This window comes from Chaetodon trifascialis, chromosome 5 (genome assembly GCF_039877785.1).
Source record: "Chaetodon trifascialis isolate fChaTrf1 chromosome 5, fChaTrf1.hap1, whole genome shotgun sequence".
Lineage (NCBI taxonomy): Eukaryota > Metazoa > Chordata > Actinopteri > Chaetodontiformes > Chaetodontidae > Chaetodon > Chaetodon trifascialis.
The window spans coordinates 12,385,629-12,410,179 of NC_092060.1; the positions used below are offsets into that span (position 1 = coordinate 12,385,629).

Genomic DNA, 24,551 nt, shown 5'->3' on the forward strand with positions numbered 1-24,551 from the left:
TTGTAAGCATGTTAGTGTGCTGACATCAGCACATTTAACTGAAAGCAGTGCTGTCCTGAAGTAGCAGCCTCACAGAGCTGCTAGCATAGCTGTAGACTCTAAGCTGCTAAAACATGTGTATCCCTATCAAAAAGGCAGTTGTCTGTCTTAAGTGCAGTTAGTAACTAAAACACCTGATCATTTTACAATAAATAGTGAGTACCATTAAGGCATAGGGCTCTATTTTCGACTCCGCCGCAGGCGCAGTGGTATTTTCGAGTGGCGCAGGCAGGCGCACTTGGTATTTTGGTAGACCGAGGCGTACAGAGGTGCGCCAGGATGGGCGTTGCGGCACAGTAGGGGGGAGGTGTCGGCATAATGAGCCGGCGCATTGGAATTTTCGACCATTTCGGTCTGCCCCGGCGGCGTAAAAGTGCGCTGAAAGCTTGCCACCTCAGACCTGGTCAAATCTGTGCGCCAGCGGCGCAAGTGGATTTTCCTAAACCGGCGGAGTCGTGCGCTCACGTCACCAATACCTCACAGTCAGGTTTCCACAGTGTCTGGCATTTCACTGCGATCAATTATTAGCAACAGCCGCGATTCAATGCAACTATCTGAGTCAGCACATACAGTCAGACCTAATATATTTTGATCCGTATCTCATCTGACCACATCGAAAGTGCGTTCGGCACGCGTAATGGTCACTCAACCTGACTGAATGTACACAGGTGAGACAGGGATGTCTGGTGATCTGTGACTCAAATTGCCTGGTGACAAACGTATATGCCACTTTCCCCGGGTCGGCACATGACTCGTTCATCCGGCGAATTCTAGCATCCCTACAGTCTTTCAGGGGGACACCCCTCTGGATGTGTGGCTGCTAGGTGATAACGGCTATCCACTGAAAACGTGATGACGCCATATATCACACCGTCAACAAGACGGCAGCGTGGTTTTAACGGTGTTTTCAGCAGTGCTCGGTCAGTCATCGAACGCACACTGCGATCAATAATTAGCAACAGCCACGATTCAATGCAGCTGTCTGAGTCAGCACATACAGTCAGACCTAAATTTATATATTTTGATCAGTATCTCATCTGACGACATCGCAAGCGCGTTCGGCACACGTAATGGTCACTCAACCTGACCGAATGTACACAGATGAAACAGGGATGCAAACTAATCATCTCAGAGCACTCGAGAGACAGGGAGACAGACACATGGAAAAAACTTAAGTGATGATCGTTGTCCGCTATTGCCCACGTCATTTCATTCCAAATACAAATGTTATCATTGTAATGCTTAACGTTATCTAAAAGATGGAGTATATTATTGCTTTGAGGAGGATGATGATGAGGAGGAGGATTTACCATCTAAGGACCTCATATTTAGACATCAGAATCAGAATCAGAAATCCTTTATTTATTCCCGAGGGGAAATTGTTTTTGTTGCAGTGCTCAAAACTGCAACAAAAACAAAATATACCACAAAATATAGAACATCATATAAAACTATATAGAAAAAACTATAGAGAAAAAATAAACAGTATATACAAACGGGTGTGCAAAGGAATACAAACGGATGTCAGGAGACATGAGTGACGTCAGTCTCCTGGAAACTTGTCATGCGCCTCGCCAGTGGTGTTCTTAAAGGTGAGGCGAGGAGCTGCTGTGATTGGTGAAGATTTGCGGCTGGGTGGGACTGAAATGAGAAGGAGGTGAAGACGCGCCGGCGGCTCAGCTCACGAAAATACCAAAGTCTGCGCCGCCACGCCCCATCGGCGCAGCGGACCTGACTTTGCGCTGCGTCTGCGCTGCGCCTGCGCTGCGCCAGTGGCGGAGTCGAAAATAGAGCCCATAGTTTTTCATTTGTTTTAGAACAGAAATAATTACCCTTGTGGTATCAAAATGGATTCTATCAAAATCCAGGGAACTAAATAACAACTGTTTTGTTTGAAACATGCACAACATTTCCTGTGGGTCTATACATATAACAAATATTGTTCAGCCATTGTAGCTCTTGCTGTAAACGTCCTGTCGTGCCTGAACAGAGCCTTTACTGATCATTTAGATAATAGACACCTGTGTCTGAAAGCCAAAAAGCCATTACTTGTACAGGTTGATGAAGCCAACACTGTTGTATAATCAAATTCCAAGGCTTGTACATGTTGATATTGAGTCAAGGACTTCCCTGATTTCAGCCAGTCACTGTCTGACCATAGAAATGATTCCAGTGTGGTGTGAGGACATTGTGTAAAACCTTCAATGAAAGTCACCTCATCCTGCTTGAAGGAACTGTTAAGCCTAAAAGAATTTCTGCTTTCAATGGAGAGATTTAGTGTCCGATGGTGCTCTAAATGCTGTTTCACAAACTTTTTTTCTCCACAATAACAAGAAAATAGTGGAAGAAACTGGGTGAGAACTTTTATGTGTTGTCTGGAACATTTCCACTTCCTGTTAGAAGGGGGGAAGGGCAGAAGAAATGAAGCAAACACGATGAGTCAGACCATCACACATATTTTAAACAAACGCCCTGGGAGATTGAGTTCAACTTTGAACTTAAACACGTAGTTTGCCTGTGCAATGAGTGATTATTTTCAACTTTCTGGGTGTGGTCACATTAAATTGTATCTTCATTTAAGATGGTTTAGGTTTCCAGTTGTTTCATGTGTACACCCATCATAAATGGAAAAAAAAACCTGTTAAATGTTTCCTGTCAGAGTAAAGAGGTGTGGGGCCATGCTTTTATTTTGAAGTAAATGTCCAATTATGGATGAATCCAGTGAATACAAGACAAGATAATCCCTTGTGATATGCCCTTTAATTAGGAGGGCGGGCAGAAAGGGAAGGCTTATTGGGAAGAGCTCATTAGTGAGGAACATGGATCTGTGCTTTCTGAAAAAGGCATTGTTTCACTGATTGGTTCTGATGAGACCTGTTTTGGAAAGGCCCCTGGTCACATTGGGTTTTCTCAATGGAAGCAAAGAGATTGTGGCTATTGCCATGACAACAGAAGCACCCACTCAAACAAAAGAGCAGTTCAGATGTTCCTGGGTTTGAGTGTCGACATTAGTGACCAGTATGGCATAATGCCAGGTATTGCTGGTGGCAGGGCTGGCCTGCCAATGATGAGGTGACGTGCTGTGTCTCATTATTACTCACACTTAAACAGCTATAATGTAGCCATGTATGAGAGCAAACCACAGCTTGGTATTTTGTGTTTTACAAAGTTGATGTATCTCACTTCAGTAAGATGCTTTTAGCGTGTTTTTTTTCCCTTAACAGCAAGGAAGTTAATTGCTGAGTTATTGGCTGTACATTTCTAGTATGTGTTAATCATTAATGTTTACAACTATAAGACAACAGGAGGAACAAGAGCCAAAGGTCTCACCTGGACATCAGTAAAGGAGAGGCTCCTCCGTGAAAAGTCAGTCGGTAAGTCTCACTGCTGTATTTTAAGTCAGATCTACCTTTTAAAAGTGTTATCTCAATGTTTTCAGTCATCATATGTTGTGGTGACTTTCACAAAAACAACAAATACAACCAGAGGGCAATTTCCGAAGAAAGTGTGATGTGAATGCCAGATTTTGAGAACCTGATGCTAGACTGCATTGTTGGCTTTAAAAGCTAAACAATATCAGTAATGTATGAAATATGTGGAATAGTGGAGCATTTGTTGAAACGTGGACACTAAACACTTAACTATTGACTTTAATGTGTGTGGAGAAGCAGCTGAAGGAGTATGAAGAGTTGGAAGAGTGAGAAGGGATCTAATTGGTATGAATGCCCAGAGGAAAACATATTTGATTATTACTTTTTAAAGAATGTGCAAAGTACACTTTGTGCTATTTTTGTGACCCTCTAGTATGCGTAAGTGTACTCAAGTAGTCCTTGAGTATCACCTGAGTGATAAATGAGTGTACTATACAACTTTTACAAACTTTAGGTGTACTGAAGTACACCAGTGAAGCTCGTGATACATGAACATTCGAAACACACTTGCAGTACATCTGTATTTTTATAACCAATGTGTTGGAAATATACTGAAGAATACGTTAAATTAAGTGAAATTAATAGTACACTTTAATCGAGTATGCTAATAGTGTATTACAAAGGACTTGGAAATAAGTATACTTTTCATAAGTACACTTGATTACTATTAACAGTATGTCGTTTAGTACACTTTTTAAAAGTACACGCAAGTATAATTTATAATACACTTACAATAGTAAAAAAAAGTACACTTTTGACAAGTACTTTGAAATACCACTTTAAGTATTGCACGATTAGTATATCTAATTCAAATACATTTAAGTAGAACTTAATGGCATCAATTTAGACGTACGCTTTTTCATATGCTTCATATTTAAGCACAAAAATTGAAAGTGTGCTCATAATGTCTTTTCTATACTTAAATAATAATATGGGCAGCACGGTGGCGCAGCAGGTAGCGTGCGTGCCTCACAGCAAGAGGGTTGCCGGTTCGATCCCCGGGCGGGGCCTTTCTGTGTGAAGTTTGCATGTTCTTCCCGTGCATGCGTGGGTTCTCTCTGGGTACTCCGGCTTCCTCCCACAGACCAAAAACATGCTCATTAGGTCAATTGGTGACTCTAAAATTGCCCCTAGGTGTGAGCGTGAGTGTGAATGGTTGTTCGTCTGGTGTGTTGCCCTGCGGTCGACTGGCGACCGGTCCAGGGTGTACCCTGCCTCTCACCCGTTGACAGCTGGGATAGGCTCCAGCCCCCCCACAACCCCGAAAGGGATAGGCGGTATAGAAAATGGATGGATGGCTATTTCTAATACACTGAAGTATACTACTTGTTGACCTGGTTCCTAAGTGGCTCCTGTCAAGAAACTTCAATGTATTTTGTCCAGCTGCAAAACTGAATACATCTGATCACGTCAACAGTAAGAATTAATCTAGATTTGTACATATTTCATCCCAAATTGTTTAGAAAAGTGAGACAGACAAATAAATGAATGAAAGGTGTGAATTGTCTTTCAGTTTTTCATCATTGAAACTGTCTTTTCTTGCCTTACAAGTAGGACTGCAATTTGTAATTATTTGGATTATTGATTATTGTTTTAATTCATTGATTTATCATTTAGTCCAGAAAACAGCAGAAAATAGTGAAAAATGCCCATCTCAGTGCAACGCATTCAGTTTGCTTGTTGTGCGCAACCAAATGTCTGAAATGGAAAATATGTAACCTACATTGATATAAATCAGAGAAAAACAAGTCTCACATTTGAGAAGTTGAGACCTGAGTTGACCATATTTTTTGTCTGTATTTTCATTTTTTATCTGACCTCCATTTTTATCTGTTTTTATGGCCATTCTGTCTTGTCTATGTAAAGCACTCACTCACACTCATGCATGTGATTTCTTTCTTGTAAAGCACATTGAGCTGTAACTCCTGTATGAAAGGTGCTGTACAAGTAAAGTTTATCATTATTCTCTTTTTTATTTACAGACATGGGGCCAGTCACAGGAGGTGTTTTGTTGTTGTTGTGCCTTATCAGCTTAAGTAGTGGTAAGTATTCAGTTCATTTCATTGTGATTTGGTCATTATGTTTGCATCTTACTGATTAACATTCTCCTTTGTTTTTCTACAGCAAATACCCGTCCGATAATCCAGAGTTATGTTTATAGAGTGTGTGAAGACACCCCCAAAGGTATATTTGTGTGAAATATTGAAAACTGTTTTTATATCTCTTTTCTGACAATATGTCTGAACAAATACACATATTCATTAAGCTCCACTGATGTTGTTTTCACAGGTGTTGTCGCATTTACTATAAATGCAACAGACATGGAAGGTAAACCATTGACTTACTCACTCACTGATCCTAACAAGCGATTCTTCACAGTCAACAAAATGAATGGGGATGTATCAGTCGTTGACAGTCTAGACAGAGAGGTATGGTGGAGGTAGAGACCCTTCAGTTATCAACAGTTTCACTTTGACTCTTCTTCTCACTTTCTCAATTTGTTTTGGATTTTCTTTATTCTAGCAAAACCTTGTAATGGAACTTGGAGTTACTGTTTCTGATGGTCCCAATGAAGTAAGTGAAATTTCAGTTACAGTTAATCATCTATTTCATATCAATTTGCTCATTATATTCACAGAGTCCATGATGTAATGTTTTTCAGACACCAGCAGTCTTAAATATAATAATATTAGATGCCAATGACATGAAACCCACATTTCTGCAGCCTTCATATGATATTTCCGTTGAAGAAGTAAGTCAAACATATTTAATAGTTCTCTTAAGATATTTGTTGATCAGTTTCTCTTCTCTAGCATGTTATGTTGTTTCTATACATAATGTCATTTAACCATGCATTCCAAGCCTCCGTGAGAGAAAAGCATCAATTTGTTAATCCCTCATCCTGTCGAAATTATTTTACACACTTTTTTCTCCATTGTTTTTATCCCCATCCAATCCATCAGGATACCACCATAGGTACATCTCTGTTAAAGGTGCAGGCCCGTGATGGAGACTCTGGAGATGCCGGTATTATTCGATACAGCATTGATGAAGTGAGCATCCATGCAATTGATTTGTATTACATTCTTATGTTCCATTAATTTAATTGAAACATTTAAACATTCATTTAATTTACACTATATTTTCTAGGTTATTCCAAGTTATGGATTTAGTCTTTTTAGCATCGGGATCTCGAGTGGTGAAGTCAAATTAAACGGAAGTCTGAATTATGCAGTGAATCCTCTCTATCAGCTGAAGATCAGGGCAACTGTAAGTATTATGCTTCTAGATGAGTTTGGGTTTCTTATTTTTATCCTCAGTGATACTAATACTGAAGGGGAAGTGGAACAAGTGACAAAGATGGCTTCATCATCTATGCAAACACTCATTAATATAACCTCAAGCTTCCAGTAGTTTGACATTTTGGGAAATGCGATTATTTGCTTTGCTGCTGAGGGTTACATTCATACCGCTCTCATGTCTTTCCTGTCAATATGAAACTACTACCAGCAACCTTGTAGCTTATCTGGGCATGAAGACTGGAAACAGAAGGAAACAGCAAGCCTTGTGGGCAGTTTACTGCTCCTGTCCAAGAACTATACATAACCCTCGTAAAAAACCACAATGTGTGGTTTTACACTTTTGTTTTTGTGTGAATTAAACAAATGAAATATTCCTTGTTGGAGAGCTTTAGAGGTGCTGGTTGTCAAATTTTGTTAACTTTACACAGAGACAAGCTGTTTCCCTCTGCTTCCAGTCTTCATGCTAAGCTAAGAAAGCCATCTGGCTCTAGCTTTATACTAAACAGACAAGTGGGGAAATGGTGTCAATCCTCTCATTTAACTTTGGCCAAGAAATACAATAAGTGCTTTTGCCAAAATATCAAAATAGTCCTTTATATGGGACAGTTCACTCGAATAAATTTACATGCATGATTAAGTAATAATACTTTAATATAAGAGCAGACTGAGGAGAATACTGTATCATTTGCAGCTTGATTTTAGTCTTCTTTCCTTTGTGGATCCCTAAAGTGACTAATTTGATATTTATTATAAAACTGATACAGTAAAAGAAACAACATTTTCATGTCATAATTCATTCTGGTTCATATCGTGATTATACTGCTAAATGTGTGGATAGAGTTCCTTGATGATTTTTAAATATTACTTTACTGTCTGTAATTCATATTGGGTGGGGAAAAAAACCTTCAAATACAAGAATCAAAACATTTTATGAATTTCAGCATCATTGTGTGTCCTGTAACAGGATAGTGGAGGCCGATGTTACTATAATACAACGACATACTTGAACAGCACTACTTTTGTTTTCATCACGGTTGTGGACATCCCGGACCTTGACCCAGAATTCATTGGTCTTCCCTATGAAGGGAAAGTAGAAGAGCATGCTCCTGTGGTGAGTGTATTTCATTCAGAGCGCTCCATGGGAAAATGAGCTTACCTGGATGCATTAAGGCTGCTTTGAGTTGAATGAGGAGACTTTCAGCTGCTGCCAGTTTCAGAAAATCTTTTGTCTTCTTTTCAGGGCCAGTCTGTGTTTCAGGTGACCGCCAGAGACCAGGACAGAGGTGTCAATGATGAGATCAAGTACAGTATTGAAAGTGAGCCTCGTCGACTTCAAAACAACAACAACAACATCAAAAGTTAGAACAATGTATTTTTGGAACTCAGTCAGAAACTTTTTTTTTTTACCACATTGTTCGGCAGATTTCACAGCAGACAGCCTGTTTTCAATCTCAGAAGATAATGGTGTCATATCTGTACTGTCAACAATTGACAGAGAAGTTACTGGTCCCACTGTTATTCTGACTGTAAAGGTATGGCTTGTTTATTTTTGTTTAGTAATACATCATTATGAACTTTAGCATGAAGACATTTTTATTTTCTTAATTTTACATTTACAGGAAAGTTCAACATTTTGCTGAGTGTGATAAGAAGATTAATACCACTCTCATGTCTGTATGCTACATATAGCTTAGCTTAGCATAAATACTGGACAGCTAGCCAAACCTGTCATTTTTGAGCTCATTCAGATCTAAACAACGCAGAGAACAAAGCTCACACAAATACACCATCATCTGCATTTTGATTCAGAATGAGGCTGCTAAATAGAAAGGTTTTAAAACAGCTTCCTCTCACCTTGAATACCATGTTCCAGAGACAGGAGAGACAGTCTTCTGCTGTCTGCATCTCAAATGAAAAGGTGTTTGAGCATGAGGGGATGGTGCAGGCTGAATGAAGGTGTCATGGTGAGGTGCAGGGAATGAGGCTCAACATGGGGGCAGCCTCTTGATCTTGAGAAAAGGAGGCAAGGGGGCAAGGGAGGGAAGGTTGTGGGAGCAAGGTTAGACACACCTGTAAAGGTGCACAGGAAATTGAACAGCAAACCAAACAAAGACGTCTGCTGCAATTTATGAAATTTAACAGAAAATAAGCTGCGGTCTTTCACAATTATGTGCTGCAATTTCTAACCTTGTTTTCACTCCAAGTACTTCAAAACATGCTGGTAAAAAAGCAACTAAGAGGGGAAATATCTCTGGTGGTGGAATATAAGTATGTGAGTATGTGAATGAGCAAAAAGTCCAGTCATGATGTAACTAATATTATATACAGTCTCTTAATGATCAGTTATGTGTACCTTGCTTTGGCGTATGTTGTGTCATGTGAAGGCTAGAATAAATAATGCATGTGACAAAGTTTTCTCACAAATGTGAGACTACCTCAAAACTGAATTTGAGGACAAAAATGTGTCTTTAATTTGACAATGAGAGCATTCACTTTGGCAAATGAGTGAAATGTTGTTCAATTTTAGGCTACAGAGTCCAGACTAAATAGCCAAGGGAACACCGCCAGCACCACAGCAAGAGTACAGATCAACATCGAGGACATCAATGACAACAGGCCGGAGTTTTACAAGTGTGTGGGTTCAGGAGATGAGAACTGCGTGGCTGCAAGTGACTTCACAGGAAAGGTCCCTGAGCACATGTCAGGATTAATTTCAATCAACATGATGGTCAAAGACCCAGATGAGGTACTGTCTTCAACAAAAAGATGAGGTTTTCCTGTAATGCATGTTTAAGTGGCCAGCTCTGAGTGAAATTAACGACCAAGCATGAATCATCATCCTTTCTCCGCTTTTCACAGAATTCCCAAATCAAACTAATCCTGGAGGGAGAAGATAAGAACGTGTTTTCTGTGGAACCTCAGTTCATCACGACAGGCGGCATGGTTCAGCTTCTGGTCAGGCAGCCCCAAAACCTGGATTTTGAAAGAAAACAGCAAATGGTTCTAGAAGTAAGAAAAGAAAACAGGCTCTGAGCCTGTGATAATAATATTAGCAACATCTTTCATCTTTAGGTCATCATATGTGTGATTTTATCATTCTGAGGTGTTTTTTGTGTTTATGTAATGTTGCAGGTGACTGCCATTGATGAGGAAAACCACAACCTCAACTCCACTGCTACTGTTACTATTAACATCGCAGACATCAATGACAACAGCCCTCAGTTTGCAAAAGACATGTATAGGTTTCCATTGCCTGAGCACTCTCCTGCAGGGACGGTAATTGGAAATGTTACTGTAAGTCCTTTACTATCTGGATTCTTACTCATTGAATTTGAGCTTGAATATAAGGAAATTCTTGAATGGCACTCAGAGGCGCACATATTTTTTTCTTTTTATCCCCCCAGGCAGTCGATCCTGACACGATGGATCAAGGCAATATCATCTACAGACTTCTTCCAGACAGCATGTATGTCTACACCTGAACCCATTACCCTGATTATTTGAATGCTGCTGCTTTGTGCCTTTTGCTGCCATGCACCACTGAAGAGTCTGTATCTGTGTTTCAGACTAATGTATTTCAATGTGAAGCCAGAAACGGGTGAAATTTATGTGGTAAACGGAACTCTGCTGGATCGTGAGGTCAGATCTCTGTATTCAGCTACTCTGGTGGCCAGAGACACATACAACAACTCCGGTAATACAGTGCTGGAGATTACTCTGACTGACATCAACGACCAGCATCCAGTCTTCAACAGAGAGTTTTACCAGGTGTTCGTTGAAGAGGGTGCAGACTTTGACCTTACGATACAGGTGAGAAAGCAGTGAGAGAACAGTAAATATTTCCACCTCATAGGTGTTAATGTTGTACTTAACAGCGTTTATGATTTCTTTGATTTCTTCCCTGTGTGAATTAATAGTTAGAAACCTACATTCCACAGGTATTGCATTACTGTGTGTCTTAATTTTGGAGACAGAAATAGTAAAAGTTGCTAATAGCAATTTGAAAGCCAAAAGTGTGTGCTAATTTTTCTACTTTTAGGGAGATGTGGACACCTCTGTCCACCCACTCCTGTTTTTTTTTTAGTCTGATTTTGATTGTGGACCAGAGAGTGATTTCCATCTTTGTCAAGCCCAGTAAAACTCCCAACAGCCCCAGTGATGGTGGTGTTCCTCTTCGCTGTCACAGGCTCTGTTAGCTTGAACTTGGGCCTCTCATCGTTCTCGTTTCCAGATCTGTTGCCTCTGCCTGCCATTTGACTTGAATAGTCTGATCTTTTAGTCCCCTATTTCCATTTATGAGAAGTCGATGTAGCACTTTACACTTTTACAACATCGTTAAACTCAAAATGGATTCCCCCCCTGCAAAAACAAAACAAAACAACCCCCCAAGATATCATCTTCCTGATGCCTACATTACCCACAGTGCAACTCCACCTCCAACAGTTCAGCCAAAGATTTAGCTGGGTTCCACTTGCAGTAGCTATTGTAGCCTCGAGCCTCTGGCCTCAAGCAGAGATGAGGAGTGGCCTTCAGAGGTTTGATCAGCTCACTTCTGTCTAACTCCACACCCCCAGATTTTTATCATTCTCAAACTTGAAGTCTTCGGTCCCATCAGAGGCTGACTCGAGTGGCTTGCTTGAGGCAACTTACCAGACATTCTGCACCTGCCTCTGGAGACACAAACAGCTTTATACAACATTTTCAAATATGCAGTTGTCCTCAAGACTTGTAAACACACTTTCATGTGGAAAATCATGCGTAAAGCATAACATGATATTTTAGTGTTCTTCGAACACAGTATCAACAGTTTAGGGAGGGCCCCTCCTGTGCTTCAACACAACAATGACCAGATCTATACAGAAATGGTTTTCCAACTTTGGTGTGAAAAAACTTGTTTGGCCTGCACAAAGCCCTGACCCTATTCAACACGTGTGGGATAATCTATAACATCATCCGACATCAGTAGTCCACCTCACCGATGCTGATGTGACTGGAGGGGAACAAATCCCTGCCAAGCTTTCCTATAAGGCTGGAACCTGTTCTTGTCACATATTAATGAAAGTAGCTTTGGCCATCATGTATGGGTGTCCACACACCTACTTTTGGTGTTCTCATACTTTTGGCAATAATGTATACTTGTACTATTCAGTAATAAATGTAGTTTCTTAACCATTTCTTCTCATGTTTCTCATGTGGACAGGCGACAGATGGAGATGAGTTCAACACAGCAAACAGTAAAATAGTGTTTGGAATCGCACCAGGCAGGTACAGTGATAACTTCACCATTGACCCTAACACTGGTGTGCTAAGAAACCTTGGGCAGCTTGATCGTGAGGTCCTGGACCCGAAGCTGAATGGGCGGATTGAGCTCAATGTAACCGCTACTGACAGTGGGACTCCCCCATTGTCCACCGTTGTCACAGTTATCATCAATATAGAGGCAAGTCTTCAGCTGTTTGCAGCAAATTGTGGGTGCTTTGTTTCTATTGATGCTGCCAGTCACAGTGAGGTTACTAACAGTTTTCCTTTGATGCATCCCAGGATGTCAATGACAACGTACCACAATTTGGTGCCTCCTCCTACACTTTCTCTGTTAAAGAAGGAGAAAAAGGTCAGTAAATATCCATGCAAAGCATTCTCAAGTGTTCATGTAGCTGGATTTTAATTGTACTTTTCCATCCATCCAGGTGCTTTTGTTGGTTCTGTTTTCGCCGAGGATCGGGACCAATCAAAAGACTTTAACCGCATTTCTTTCAGCATCATTGATGGAAGCTTTGGCAGCTTCATCATTCGCACCTATGCAGAGGAGCGGGGCTATCGGGGAAACATCACTGTGGACCCAGACGTTGAGCTGGACTTCGACAGCGGTAGCAGGCAATACATACTGCATATAGAGGCGGCAGATCTGGAACAGAAGACAGCTGTAGCGACAGTGGAGGTGAACCTGTTGGACGTGAATGATGAGAGGCCCGAGTTCACTGTTATAGAGCACGTGACAGTAAAGGAGAACACCACCATCACTGGGGCTGTTGGGAATTTTACTGGGATTGACAAAGACGGAAACCACTCCCTGGTCTACGAGCTGGAGTCCATGAAATGCAGATGTGGTGGCATTCTGACACCATGCAATAGCTTTATTTTGGATCCAACAGGGGAAGTCAGAGCCAACCCACAGGGGGAGCCGTTGGATTATGAAAAATGTGACCAGGTGCTGATAGAAGCTCAGGTGGTGGATGAGTTCACAGAGAAGGGAAAGAACAACAGTGTCACAACAGGTCAGCTCTGGGTTGTTTTCAGATAAAATGAAAGAATAAGAGCATCAAATAAAAGCGGTAAAAGCAAATACAGACCTACAAACACATCTCATGCCACTTTAATTAACTTTTAAAAAAATATTTCAGGTCAAATGGTGATCGACATTGAAGACATCAACGACAACGCTCCAGAATTTATTCACTCTGATTCTGTGTTTGGTGAGTTTATATGTGAGACTGTAAGTAAATTTGATCTAAAGCATGGCCTGTGACTCCTTAAACTAAAGCCCGTCCTCCCCGTTGTCACTGCTTGCATATGTCTCTTGTTTTTGAACACATTTTATTTGAATAATGTTTTGTTCATACAAACTTCCAGTAATATACAAAGAGGATTAGAGGATTTGACAAAGCAATTAGTATGACAGGGTCTTCATGGATCTTGCTCTGCTGACATGCAAACTCAGTAGTTGTTATTTCATTCACTCATAGCACTTTTAGTTTAGAGAAATTAATGAAATTAAAAGAAAAAAAGTAATAAAGATACATTCATTCATTATTATTATTATTATTATTTGAGGAGCAATATTGAAATTATAGATAAAACAGTTATTTTTATCATTAGTAGTAGTGGTAGTAGTATTTTAAAACAGATTACAGGAATGTCTAAAGAAATTGATATTTCTTTAGATGTTTTTTCCTCTCACATCTATCTTTTGACCCGACTTGCCTTTGAACAAACGTAGAAACTGATTGCAGATATACAAGTTTTTTGGGTTTTTTTTGGTCATTTTTGTTTAATACTGATTTTTCTTCTTTGGTCTTTAGTTGTGCTGTCAGAAAGCACAAGTCAGGGGACATCGGTCGGAGCAGTCAGAGTGAGTATGAAAGAAAAACAAATAAGTGACCTGATTTGAGCTTGTTAATGAGCTATGCTACATGACGTCTAGACACTCTTGCTTGTATCTCTTGCTGTTCTCAGGCTACAGACAGTGACTCTGAAAAAAATAGGAAGATTACGTTTACAGTAACAGAAGTCCAATTTGAAGACAGCGACAATAACCTAGTTGACCTAGGGATTCTGTTCAGGGCCGTCACCTCATTTCAGGACGGCATTTATGTTGGAACTATTCAGTGAGTACAAAGTCATGCATCACTGTCACGTTGCCGTGTCTCATTCTTCTCTAAACATGTGTTTGGTGTTTACTGCTGCACTCATAGAGGAATTCTGAATGGGCACTCCTAATCTGTTCATGGCTGCACTCCTGATTTCTTTTACTTCCTGCAGAATTAATGGGAACATTAATATACAAAAGAAAGGGAAGTATGTGGTGACAGTAACGGCAACTGATAATGGCGGCCTCTCTACCGGGACAAAACTGGATGTGAGTGACTGAAATCATCTAGCTGGATTTTCATTCATGTGCCATCCTGTCTGTGTCCTGTGTGTCTGTGACAGTGAGACTTCAGAGTGTGTTAATACTTTGTTCTTTTTATTTTGCAGATTTTTGTAATTCTTGAAACATACAGAGTTGAACTTCAATTTACATCTTCCACAGCTGAAGTTGAAAACAAACTCAATGAAATCACCAGGTACACTTTTATTTGGAATCTGATGACAAGATTTTATTCCTATTTTTTTTTTAACTTAACATTTAACAATATTTACTCTCTTCTCTTCAATTCCAGGGTTCTTTCTGCTGCCACCAAGGCTTCTGTTCGAGTTGTTGCAATCGAAAGTGACACTCCTGAAGCATCCAGGCAAGTACCCTTTCTCACCACCTCTAAATGCAAATCACCTTATATCATAATCAGTTCTACAGCCTGTGAAGACAGACAAAGATCAGATGTTACTGGCTGGGGTCAAAAGGAACTCCAAAATAATCTTCAGCTTTTCACCTCCAGGTATAGACTGTTGTCCACTAGGTGGTGGCAGTGTCCCTCTAATCTAATCTAATCGCATTATTGAGGATTCATTCTTTGCTGATAATTGTGCAAGATTTTACATTGTTCATTTAGGTTCATTCTGGTAAGCTGTACTCTTCTCTCAGGTCTTCAGAAAACACCATCGTAGCGGCATATTTTGTCTTCTCCAACGGGACTGCTCTGACCTCTGCTGAAGTGGAAGACTTGATCTCTCAACCTGAATATTTTCCTGGTCTGATAGAGCTGGGCCTCAAGACTATCGTAAGTATGAGTAGTTACAGAAATTAAGTTTTATTCGCTGAAAGGGTTTCTTGTTATTGTTTCTTCAGGTTACATCATCAACGTCATGAAAGCAGCAACACATGCCCCATGTGAATCTTTGGAGTAGTTTTCTATCATTTCTTCACCCAAACGCATAATTTTCTACTGCAGTAGAGATTTTCCGGTATATAGGACAGCAACTACGGAAAATAACTCAAAGCTTAAATAATAGCAAGATCATTAGTACTATAGTGACTGCAGAAGGTTGTTTTGGTCTTGTTGTATCTAACTGACAACACTGACGAGACAAACTTCCATATACCAAACGTGAATTTTAAAAGGTATGACCATTAGAAAGATCTGCACCGATGAGGAAATTTGTCTGTACAACATGTTCAGCCTCATTGGAAGCTAAAATTAATCACAATTTTCTTACATTTTGCGTGTAAAATCATTGAGTGTATTTTACTATAAATTACTAATAATAATAATCAGAACGTAATGACAGAGGAGTTCATTGCAGAATAATTTTCATGTTTGAAATATAATCAAATTGTTCAAATACAAATAGAGATCCAACAAATTCTTAGTGTTTAGTGTAATTTAGGAATGATATTTGCAAAATGTTTCTGAACTATATTGCTAGATCTGACAGTGTGAATGTAAATAATACGTTATAGGTCCACAGACAACTATATACCAAAGACAGATTTCTTACTTCTGTTTCAGGGGACGGGTGTGTCGCCGCCGTCCCAAGAGCCACGCACCTTGGAGCTTATCCTGCTGGGCGTAGTGGGAGGCCTCGTCATTGTGTTGGCTGTCCTCACCATTTCCATGATATGCACTCGCAGAAAGTAAGAAAAGGGATTTGGATAAAGTTAAGGACAGCACTGACAGGACAACCCAGTTTCCAGAGTAACACTGATCTGAAATCATCTATGAGAAAACATGTTTACTGATCGACTCACTTCACGCTACAGCTACACGAGGAAGCTGAAGGCAGCTAAAGCCATGAATTCTGCATCCAAGGTGACTTCTGACAATCAGAAAAGTGGTCCTGTGGTGCCTGGAACCAACAAATACACCATGGAGGGGTGAGGAGATAACAGTGTTAACAAGATAAAGGAATGACTGATATGAAATGTAAATCTCTGACTGTATATGTCCTCATTCACTTACAGGGCTAATCCTGTTCTCAACCTCAACATCGACACAGCCATGGTCCTGGACTTGGAGGATGATGGGGACAAAAGCAGGTAAAGAAAAGCTCTCTGTTGATGGCAGTTATTTGTTTGGTCACTGTGGCTGACAAGGCGGTGGCTCACACTCCGGGCAGTGCTGGTTAATAAACTGGGACTGTTTCCAGGTGAACATTTTGGCCCAGCATGCTCACTAAAGCATGTTGTGATGGAGAAGTGGCTTTTGGCTCCCATCGTTGGCACGTGACCTTGATATAAGTCAAAAACCTCTCATTCTGAAATGATTAATTGTGCATATGGAGATCACTCTGAACCTGTTGTTTTTCTTTTTCCACTAAAGCCTCAGCACCATGGACACTGATGACATCACCGTTTCTGGTCAAAGAAGAACTTCCATGGTGAGTTTCCATTTTAAAATCTTTATTTGTACATATCAGAATATGATATAATTCTAAAACTTCTAAAACTTGATCCAGGATCGAGAAGAGGGTGACACGTCAGCAGTGTACCAAGAGCCTCTGGATGCCGCGCTGGCCCAGTGGGGCCGGAACAAAAGTCCTGACAATCATGCTATGGCTTTTAAGAACCCTGTGTTCAGCACTACAGACCTGTGATGGAAATAATAAAGGAAGAGACTGACCAAAGGCCTCAGGCGGGCACATTCGCTGTAATCAAGCTGACCAAATTGTCAGTAAAACATTGATGGTATTGTATCAAGTCCTTGTGTCTTCAAATATCCTTCTCCTTTGACCAATAGTAATGTATTACTGATATATGTATGTACAAGATTCATGGCGCCTTAAGTGTTAAATTTGCTTTGTGTAAACATTTGATTCAAGGAAAAACAGAAAGGAAAAACAAAATGGGAGATGAAACTCCATGTAAACAATGTAATGACACCACATGATGTATTGAGCTCATGGAATCTGACCAAACTGAGAGCTGCTTTGTTTATTCAAAGCATTTTTTGACACTTAAAATATGTTTATGCTTATTTGCTTTCTTGAGTTAGATGACAAGATTGATGCAACTCTCATTAGAAACCACTGCCAAGAGGCTTAGCTTAGCATTAAGATCGGGAACACAGTTAACAGCTTTAATCTGTACAAAAACATATGAAACTTTGGACAGAGTGCGACTCGTTTCCCCTGTGTCTAGTTTTTATGCTAAGCTAAGATAATTGCCTGCTAGCTATGGCTTCCTATCAAAGACATAAACATTCTCATCTAATTCTGGCCAAGAAAACAAACAAGCGTATTTCTCTCTTCATTTAAAACTCTGTACATAAACCTTATATAGACAATGAAAAAATGAACAGAAGCAATGGGAAAGCAAATAAAACAACCATTTGTTGCGCATGTGAATCACTTTATTTTTGTTAATATATAAAGCAACGGCTTAAAAACTGATTTCCTCTGAAATAAACTGTATTAAGTTATGACAACACACATTTTTTTGTTGCAGCTGATGGTACTGGAAAGAAAATCTCCAAAAAAGGAAACAAAAACATTGCATAATGTCAGTGTTTGAATGAAAACCATATTTAAGACTGTGCATCAGTCAACAGGTTTGATCTTATGCATATTTAATTGGTCAGTGTTTGCTTTGGGTCTGAGATAGTTTTTGAAAACGTTGCTGAAATAAAGCCTCATGCAGCACAATTTCCTACAAACAGCAGACTAAAATGATTATTTCATCTTTTACTGACATCTAAATGAATGTATTACAAGTGTAATCTGTGACTAAAATCAATTTCTGCAAATGAAGGTTTGATTCCACTTTTATGAAGTTAATGTATGAACACCAACATCACTGACACTGTAACAACTGCTGAGTTAAAACACATTTAAAATAAGTTTCATCACATAATTTACAATTGAATCACTAGTAATGGCATTAAAATACAGTAGTGATGATTAAAATACCCTCATATCAGGAGTTATTACTTTTCTCAAATGATCATGATTGTGCTTGTCATTAGTACATTTTTCTACGTTTCACAATACAAACAAGTCAAAACATTGTGCCAAATCTAAAAGCAGAATATAAGACATAGAAAAGCCTGCACTCATAGTAAGGACTCCTCTTACACACCGATCGGGGCAACATTTAGGCCAACTTTACCTTCCATACATTCGAAACAAAATGACCTCCTGGTTGTATTGGCCGACCTCGAGGTCATAAATCACAATCAGAAGCTGTCTCTCTGCAGTCGTCAGTTGAATCTGTGTTCAGCATCCAGCAGAAGCAATAACATGGCTTCATATTATCTGAGGTGCATTTAAAAAAAGCCTCAACACTTAAAATGACTCATGGACATTTGAACGGTCTAGGTGAAACACGTGGAAGGAGAAGAGTTTGATATATTAGCCTGATTTTTCCAAATGTGAAACTCCAAGAAAAGAAAAAAAAAAAAAAAAGACAAAAAGCAACAAAAAGCCCATCTTGTATGGCTCAGTGATCAATGCTCCACGATAGGAGTTGTATATTAAATGCTTTTGTGCTTTTGTTGTCTCGTATGTCTCACGCTTTGAAGACAATGTCATGTTGATGTGAATCAGTGAATGCCCTGTATCACAACCGTGTATCAGATGTGTGATTTCCCAGCACAGGGTGTTTTCCTCCAGCCAGCTGTCCTCTTTCATTCCTATGTCACTCAGTGGTATGAGCTTTGGAGCAACAGTGTGGCTGCTGCATGTTCTTCATCATCAGACGGAAGGGGTTTCTCCTGCGTCGACTCACCTCCCCATCCTGCTCTCCCCTCTTCCCTGCCCGGCCCTTACCAGAACCCCCCTGGGTGGACTCTGAAGAGAGAGGCATGGCTGAGGGATTGAGTGGAGGAGGGGGGGGCATGGAGGGCTGCTTCTTCTTCACCTGTTTCTCTAGGTGTTTCTGGATGGCTGAGCCCAGCACTGTCACCTCCACCACGGCCCCATACACCTCCCACGTCATCCCCTTCTCATCCCAGCTCACCTCCTGCACCGGCTCCTCACCTTTCTCCTTACAGTTTCTTGCCTCTGTTGTGTCCTCTTCAGTCGCTTCAATCTTCCTTTCTACTTTCTCCTCCTCTTGACCTACTTCCTGTTTTCCCTCCACCACCTGCTCCTTTATATCCTCTTCCTCCTCCACTATCTTCTCCCCGATGCTGGCTTCCTTCCTAATTTCAGGAAATGTCGTGGTGATGGGCGTTCTTGGGGTCATAGGTGCTGTAGCGACGGAGCGAAACTCCACCTGCTGACCCACCTGCAGCTCAGCGTCTTTAGTCTCTGCACCCACTGCTGCACACCTCCCGAAGGAGCTGGGGAAGTAGAAGGCGTGGTCCCCCTCAGGAGGGGTCATGGGGCTGGTGGCCACAGACTGACACTGCACCACCTCCAGGCTCACCTGTGTGCGGATGTTGTGACAGCCAAAGGGAGCAGGAGATTCAGGGACAGGAGGCTTCGTCGAAATGTCTCTGGGCTCTTCACATGTACCGTTGTTTTCTTTGACCTCTGACTTTTCACATTTCACATTGTCTTGAGCAGAAACAGAGGCCTCTGCGGTTTTATTTTGTGGCATGTTTGTGTTTGAGGTGTCCTGTGCACTACCGGGAACAACAGTTTCTGTGGAGATATTTTCTCTTCCATTATCGCTGTTGCTTTCTCCGAGCTCCTCATGTTCATCTATTTTGACCATCTCTGGCTCTGTGGGATGAAAAGATGACTCTTCCTCTTCCTCCATGTTGTTGTCACAGTGGGTCACCAAGATTGTGATGTCCTGATCCATACTTCCCATCCTCTGCTGCTTACATTGCTGATTACTATCCTCCAGAGTCCCTGGTGAATCTGTTGACCCAGCAGCGGGACGGCTGGCCGAGCTCTCTGGGGTTGCATTTGAGCTGAAATCCTCACTCAGCTCCTTTGATGTGGTAAATTTCAAAGCTCCAGTTACCTCCGGACTTCTTGTCACAGGGAAACTCTCTTGTTGCCCAACCCGGCTCTGCCCCTCTCTCTTTTTCACCTCTCTCCCGATAAGTTCTGGGAATGCTGTGGTGGATGGCGTCTTTGGGGTCATGGGGGACGTGGCAACAGAGCAGAACTCCACCTGCTGACCCACCTGCAGCTCAGCGTCTTTAGTGTCGGCACCCACAGCTCCGGATTTCCCAAAAGAGCTCGGGAAGAAGAAGGAATGGTTGCCCTCGGGAGGCGTCATGGGGCTGGTGGCTGCAGAGCGGCACTGCGCCACCTCCAGGCTGACCTGTGTGCGCATGTGGTGCTGGCCAGCAGGAGCTGGGGAACGTGGATCCAAGGGGCCTGGAGTTGCTGGTACAGGAACCGAAACATTCTCAATTTCTGTCTCTTTCTCTCCATCATGATTCATGATTTCATCCTTGGATGTGTCCCCCTGAATTTCACCATTTCCCTCGCCATCACTCAGGAGCTTGTAAGAGACTGTCGTGTCGTTGTGTGTAGCTGTTGTTATCTTATCAGCTTCAGGCTGTTGGATCAGAGGGATGGCAACAGTCTGCATAGAGTCTTTAACCCCAATAGAGTCAGTGTTGTCACAAACCTCTCCTGATAGCACTTGATCTTTGGGTACTGGATTCTCATCTCTCTCTTCAATGTAGCTTGCAAGCATGTGAGGCTTTGGCTGGTAGTCCCCTTGACTTGTCGTCTCTTGACTCACCTTTATCTCAGGTCGCTCGGGCACAGCGCTGCCTTGTGAGTCGCCTGAACGCTCTCCATCATCTGCCGTCTCGCAGGGTTTGTGGTCCTCTCTGACACCTCTCATCTCATCCTTAAGACTTCCCATTTTCCTCTCTGCATGTAAGTGGTGGAATACCTGCAGGGCACAACACAGCACTGACACACTGCTTGTGCAATTTGTAATCAGTAACTATAACAACAAGCCCCAGCAAGAGTGGAGGGAAAAAAAAGCTTTGTGATAAAAATATTCCATCATATGACATCGATGTCAAACACTGACATGCAACTCAGTTACATCATTGGAAATGATCTACATGCTTATTTAGAGTGATAAGATAAGACACTGTAATGTGGGATATTTATAAACCTATTATTAAACATATGATAAAACTGCATTCTGAAAGATCAGACTTTTTTTTTTTTTAATCATTTTACAGTTTAATTATAGGCCTATCTCGGATTGCACCTTTCTATGCTAAAAATATATCCACATACTTCACATTCGAGTTCTATCAATCTAATCAATAATAATATAAAACTTAAGTCATGCGCTAAAATCCAGAGCGCTCGTCAAATTGTAAGTGTGAAATCAAATAGAAGCAAAGTGAAGGAAATCACGAGTAGCAGACTTACCTCAGCAGTCTAAGTCAGACTGAAGTCTCTCCGTAACTCTCTCCAAAATTTGGGTCAAACATGGCAAATCTCACCGTTGATCGGGACCCACATCTGTCCGTATACCTCCCCTGCTGATTGATAGTGATTGCAGCGGCTACAGGTTTGTCTCTAGAAGAATCTATCTTAGGCAACCCTCGCTCTTTAAGCTGTGTCTGTGTCTATTGAAAAGCTTCACATTTCTAGTTTCCCTGGAAACCACGGTCTGGTTCTGGCAGTGTGTGGTAATGTAATGACAAAATCTCTTTTCAGCTCTCGAATCATCAGTACATCATAGTAATTAACTCCAGGTTCTCATAGCAACACAATCCTGACTGTGTGCACAGAGATTAAATCTGTGAATTGGTGAACTGGCTTTGCTGGAGATCAGTTTTAGAAGAGACTGGAGATACAAGCTTTCATGTCACCACAGAAGATGAGAGCTTCTGAAGGGAGGGTGAAACATGCAGAAGTGGGATTTCTCTTCTTTAATAATGCAGCACGTCTTTTAAATAAGACAACAATGTGCATGTCTGTGAAGGCCACATTTGTTTGAGCACTCTCAGAGCAAAGATATCAATATGCAATTGTAGTAAAAAGCAGGCTGAAGAGTTCATCAAAGACGCTTCCTCTAAACCAGGTTTTGTTTTGTGGAGGTGGGTCACCACAGGCTCATTACCGGAGCAGGAAAGTAATGCAAACTCAGGCTTTGCGGAGGAAATTTGTGAAATATTAGTAAAAAGTGAGTGCTCATGCTGCAGTAGATGAAAGTGCACGGAAGAGAGCTGGGGATATCAGCTGAAGGAGCCTGGAGGACGCAGAGCTGTGCCTCCCACACAAACAAACACTTTTACACCATCCTCCATCCTCTCCACACGCAATTCTCTGGAGCCTCAAAAATTCTGCTCGCCTTGAGTAATTGTGGAGGACCGAGGAAATTATTCTATACCATTCCCTCATTTTTGAGACTCTTCCCTTTTTCTGGTTCTACTGTAGCGGTGGGCTGCAGCTCGGCCAGAACACTGTGTACTGACAGAAGTATTCTCACCATTAATTCAAAGGCCTCCACCAATCCCCGGCTGCCGCAGAGATCTGTTGCCTAGCAACCGCGTAGTGTGATGGAGGGAGGTGTGCCGCTGAGGGCCAAGGTAGACAGCTCTGATCGCATTCCCATCAGGAGCCATCAGCCTGCCAAAGGCCATCTTCTCAGCAATGTGTTGGTAATAATGATCGTGGTGATTCACTGATGAGCGCGCTAAACAGCACCGCTCCACGGACACCGACAGCGTTAGCTCGGCTGCGAGTGGCAGGATATCACATTTGACCAAGCTGAGAAACAAGTTGGTATCTGTTTTTATTTTCCCAAAATAGTCACATGTAATGAAATCTATAATAAAAACACAAATGGGAAAGGGTGAGAGGAGAATATGAAAAAAAAAGACAATTTGTAAAGATTTCCTTTGGAATGTTAGCTGTGTGGAGATATATACTGTATATATCTTTATTCAGATTTTTCTTTGTCTGATGCCAACATACTGCCATCCCGACATTAATGCTTGTCAAAAGATGGTCAGACAAGTTGGCTCCAGTGTTTCAGCTAGAACTGTTCATTTTTCAGGGATCATTTGGTCTCCAGTTTCTGTCCAAACTCCTTGATGGTGTCCGTGGCCTTGTCTGCAGCTTTCCCTATGGCTGCTTGAGTCTGTCTGCCGGCTTCTTGAGCAGCTTCAGGGAAACAGAGTGAGGCAGAAGAGAAATTAACAACAAGCCATCACTATAAGGCTGAAGAAAGAGTTTGATTAAGACTAAACTAAGTGTCTAAGTATATATTTATTAGTGTATAGAAACATTAAAGTTACCATGGTCAGAGACAGTGATATGTAAGTCAAATAATAAGATTGATAGTCATTCCATTCCCACTTATAGTCCACTTCCTCACACTGTTTCCAGCTCTGAGCGATGAGCAGAGGCTTAGACAGTGTCGTTTTCCATGTCATTTTAGGAGCTTATCTTTCATCGGCCATTAGACATTTAATTCGGAAGCCAAGTTTTTTTTTTATCCTCTAACAGCTTGAGTCTGCGCTCTAACTCCTGCCTGTCCCACATAATATTTCTATAGTCACATCATGGCGCTTCGGAGACAGAGGAATCTGCACTTTACCTGCATTGGCTGTTTCTTTGGAGGAGTCTGCCACCTGCTGCACAGCTTCTTGAGCTGCCTGCACTGGAAACACATCACAGGGGCTTACAGTCACCGACCTCAGGAGAAATAAACTACAGCAGTTATCACTTTTTCTTTTTAAGACTTCAGCTCATAGTAATGGTACTCACTGCCGTAAAATGTGTGGAGATAAATAAAAAGGCAGTGCTTTATTGGACTATGAAGTTGCTCTTTTTCAATCATGAAAGAAAAAAAGACGAGTCTTTTCTCTTTCCCTGTGCTATCTTACAGCTGTCGTTCTGTACCTGCAGTGTCTGTGACTCCTTTCGCAGCTGAGTGGCTCGTGCCTTTCAGGCTCTCAAAGGACTTCTTGAACGAGGCCATGGCTCCTGTCCGTGGCCCTGCAGCATCCACACATCCGTCTGAGCCGACAGCGGTGCGAGCGGCTGTTTAATACCCTCTGTTTGAGCCCGACACCACCGAGCCTGCACGTTCCAGCTGGATTAACCCAAACAAAACCCACCCAAAGAGGCCCGATCAGACTGGCATCCCAGCTATGGCAGCGTCCTGCCAAGGGCCAGAGCCTGCTCAGCAGATTTTACACATCCTAATCAAACCCCTAGACAAGAGTGAGCAAAAAAGGAA

The 24,551-nt window shown here is 41.5% G+C and overlaps 3 protein-coding genes across 3 annotated transcripts; 1 reads left to right on the forward strand and 2 right to left on the reverse strand.

The window, feature by feature from the left end:
* Nucleotides 1-5,791: 5,791 nt before the first annotated feature.
* On the forward strand, nucleotides 5,792-18,206 carry cdhr2 (cadherin related family member 2). The gene is made up of 25 exons (XM_070962170.1): nucleotides 5,792-5,899; nucleotides 6,434-6,523; nucleotides 7,737-7,883; nucleotides 8,013-8,088; nucleotides 8,195-8,304; nucleotides 9,300-9,518; nucleotides 9,632-9,781; nucleotides 9,905-10,066; nucleotides 10,177-10,238; nucleotides 10,339-10,582; nucleotides 11,973-12,212; nucleotides 12,314-12,383; nucleotides 12,460-13,047; nucleotides 13,174-13,245; nucleotides 13,852-13,901; nucleotides 14,006-14,157; nucleotides 14,312-14,408; nucleotides 14,528-14,616; nucleotides 14,713-14,784; nucleotides 15,075-15,210; nucleotides 15,940-16,064; nucleotides 16,191-16,304; nucleotides 16,392-16,466; nucleotides 16,750-16,807; nucleotides 16,886-18,206. Exons 1-25 carry the CDS (start codon nucleotides 5,792-5,794, stop codon nucleotides 17,021-17,023), a joined length of 3,444 nt encoding a protein of 1,147 aa, XP_070818271.1. The 3' UTR covers nucleotides 17,024-18,206.
* On the reverse strand, nucleotides 17,755-22,113 carry LOC139331663 (G protein-regulated inducer of neurite outgrowth 1). The gene is made up of 2 exons (XM_070963275.1): nucleotides 21,728-22,113; nucleotides 17,755-21,230 (listed from the first exon to the last, which is right to left on the reverse strand). The coding sequence occupies exon 2, from the start codon at nucleotides 21,198-21,200 to the stop codon at nucleotides 19,062-19,064; it is 2,139 nt and encodes a 712-aa protein (XP_070819376.1). The 5' UTR covers nucleotides 21,201-21,230; nucleotides 21,728-22,113; the 3' UTR covers nucleotides 17,755-19,061.
* A 1,021-nt stretch (nucleotides 22,114-23,134) lies between these two features.
* adirf (adipogenesis regulatory factor) lies at nucleotides 23,135-24,535 on the reverse strand. The gene is made up of 3 exons (XM_070962558.1): nucleotides 24,212-24,535; nucleotides 23,907-23,969; nucleotides 23,135-23,470 (listed from the first exon to the last, which is right to left on the reverse strand). The coding sequence occupies exons 1-3, from the start codon at nucleotides 24,288-24,290 to the stop codon at nucleotides 23,367-23,369; spliced, it is 246 nt and encodes an 81-aa protein (XP_070818659.1). The 5' UTR covers nucleotides 24,291-24,535; the 3' UTR covers nucleotides 23,135-23,366.
* Between the last annotated feature and the right edge of the window lie 16 nt (nucleotides 24,536-24,551).

Bases quoted from the DNA above. Each gene is read 5' to 3' on its own strand.
- cdhr2 (XM_070962170.1), top strand. From the start codon at position 5,792: ATGGAAGGTAAACCATTGACTTACTCACTCACTGATCCTAACAAGCGA. The intron at 12,213-12,313 runs GCAAGTCTTCAG...GATGCATCCCAG, and splicing joins CAGTTATCATCAATATAGAG to GATGTCAATGACAACGTACC. The intron at 14,158-14,311 runs GTGAGTACAAAG...TACTTCCTGCAG, and splicing joins ATTTATGTTGGAACTATTCA to AATTAATGGGAACATTAATA.
- LOC139331663 (XM_070963275.1), bottom strand. From the start codon at position 21,200: ATGGGAAGTCTTAAGGATGAGATGAGAGGTGTCAGAGAGGACCACAAA.
- adirf (XM_070962558.1), bottom strand. From the start codon at position 24,290: ATGGCCTCGTTCAAGAAGTCCTTTGAGAGCCTGAAAGGCACGAGCCAC. The intron at 23,970-24,211 runs GTACAGAACGAC...ATGTGTTTCCAG, and splicing joins AGGAGTCACAGACACTGCAG to TGCAGGCAGCTCAAGAAGCT. The intron at 23,471-23,906 runs GTAAAGTGCAGA...GTTTCCCTGAAG, and splicing joins CAAAGAAACAGCCAATGCAG to CTGCTCAAGAAGCCGGCAGA.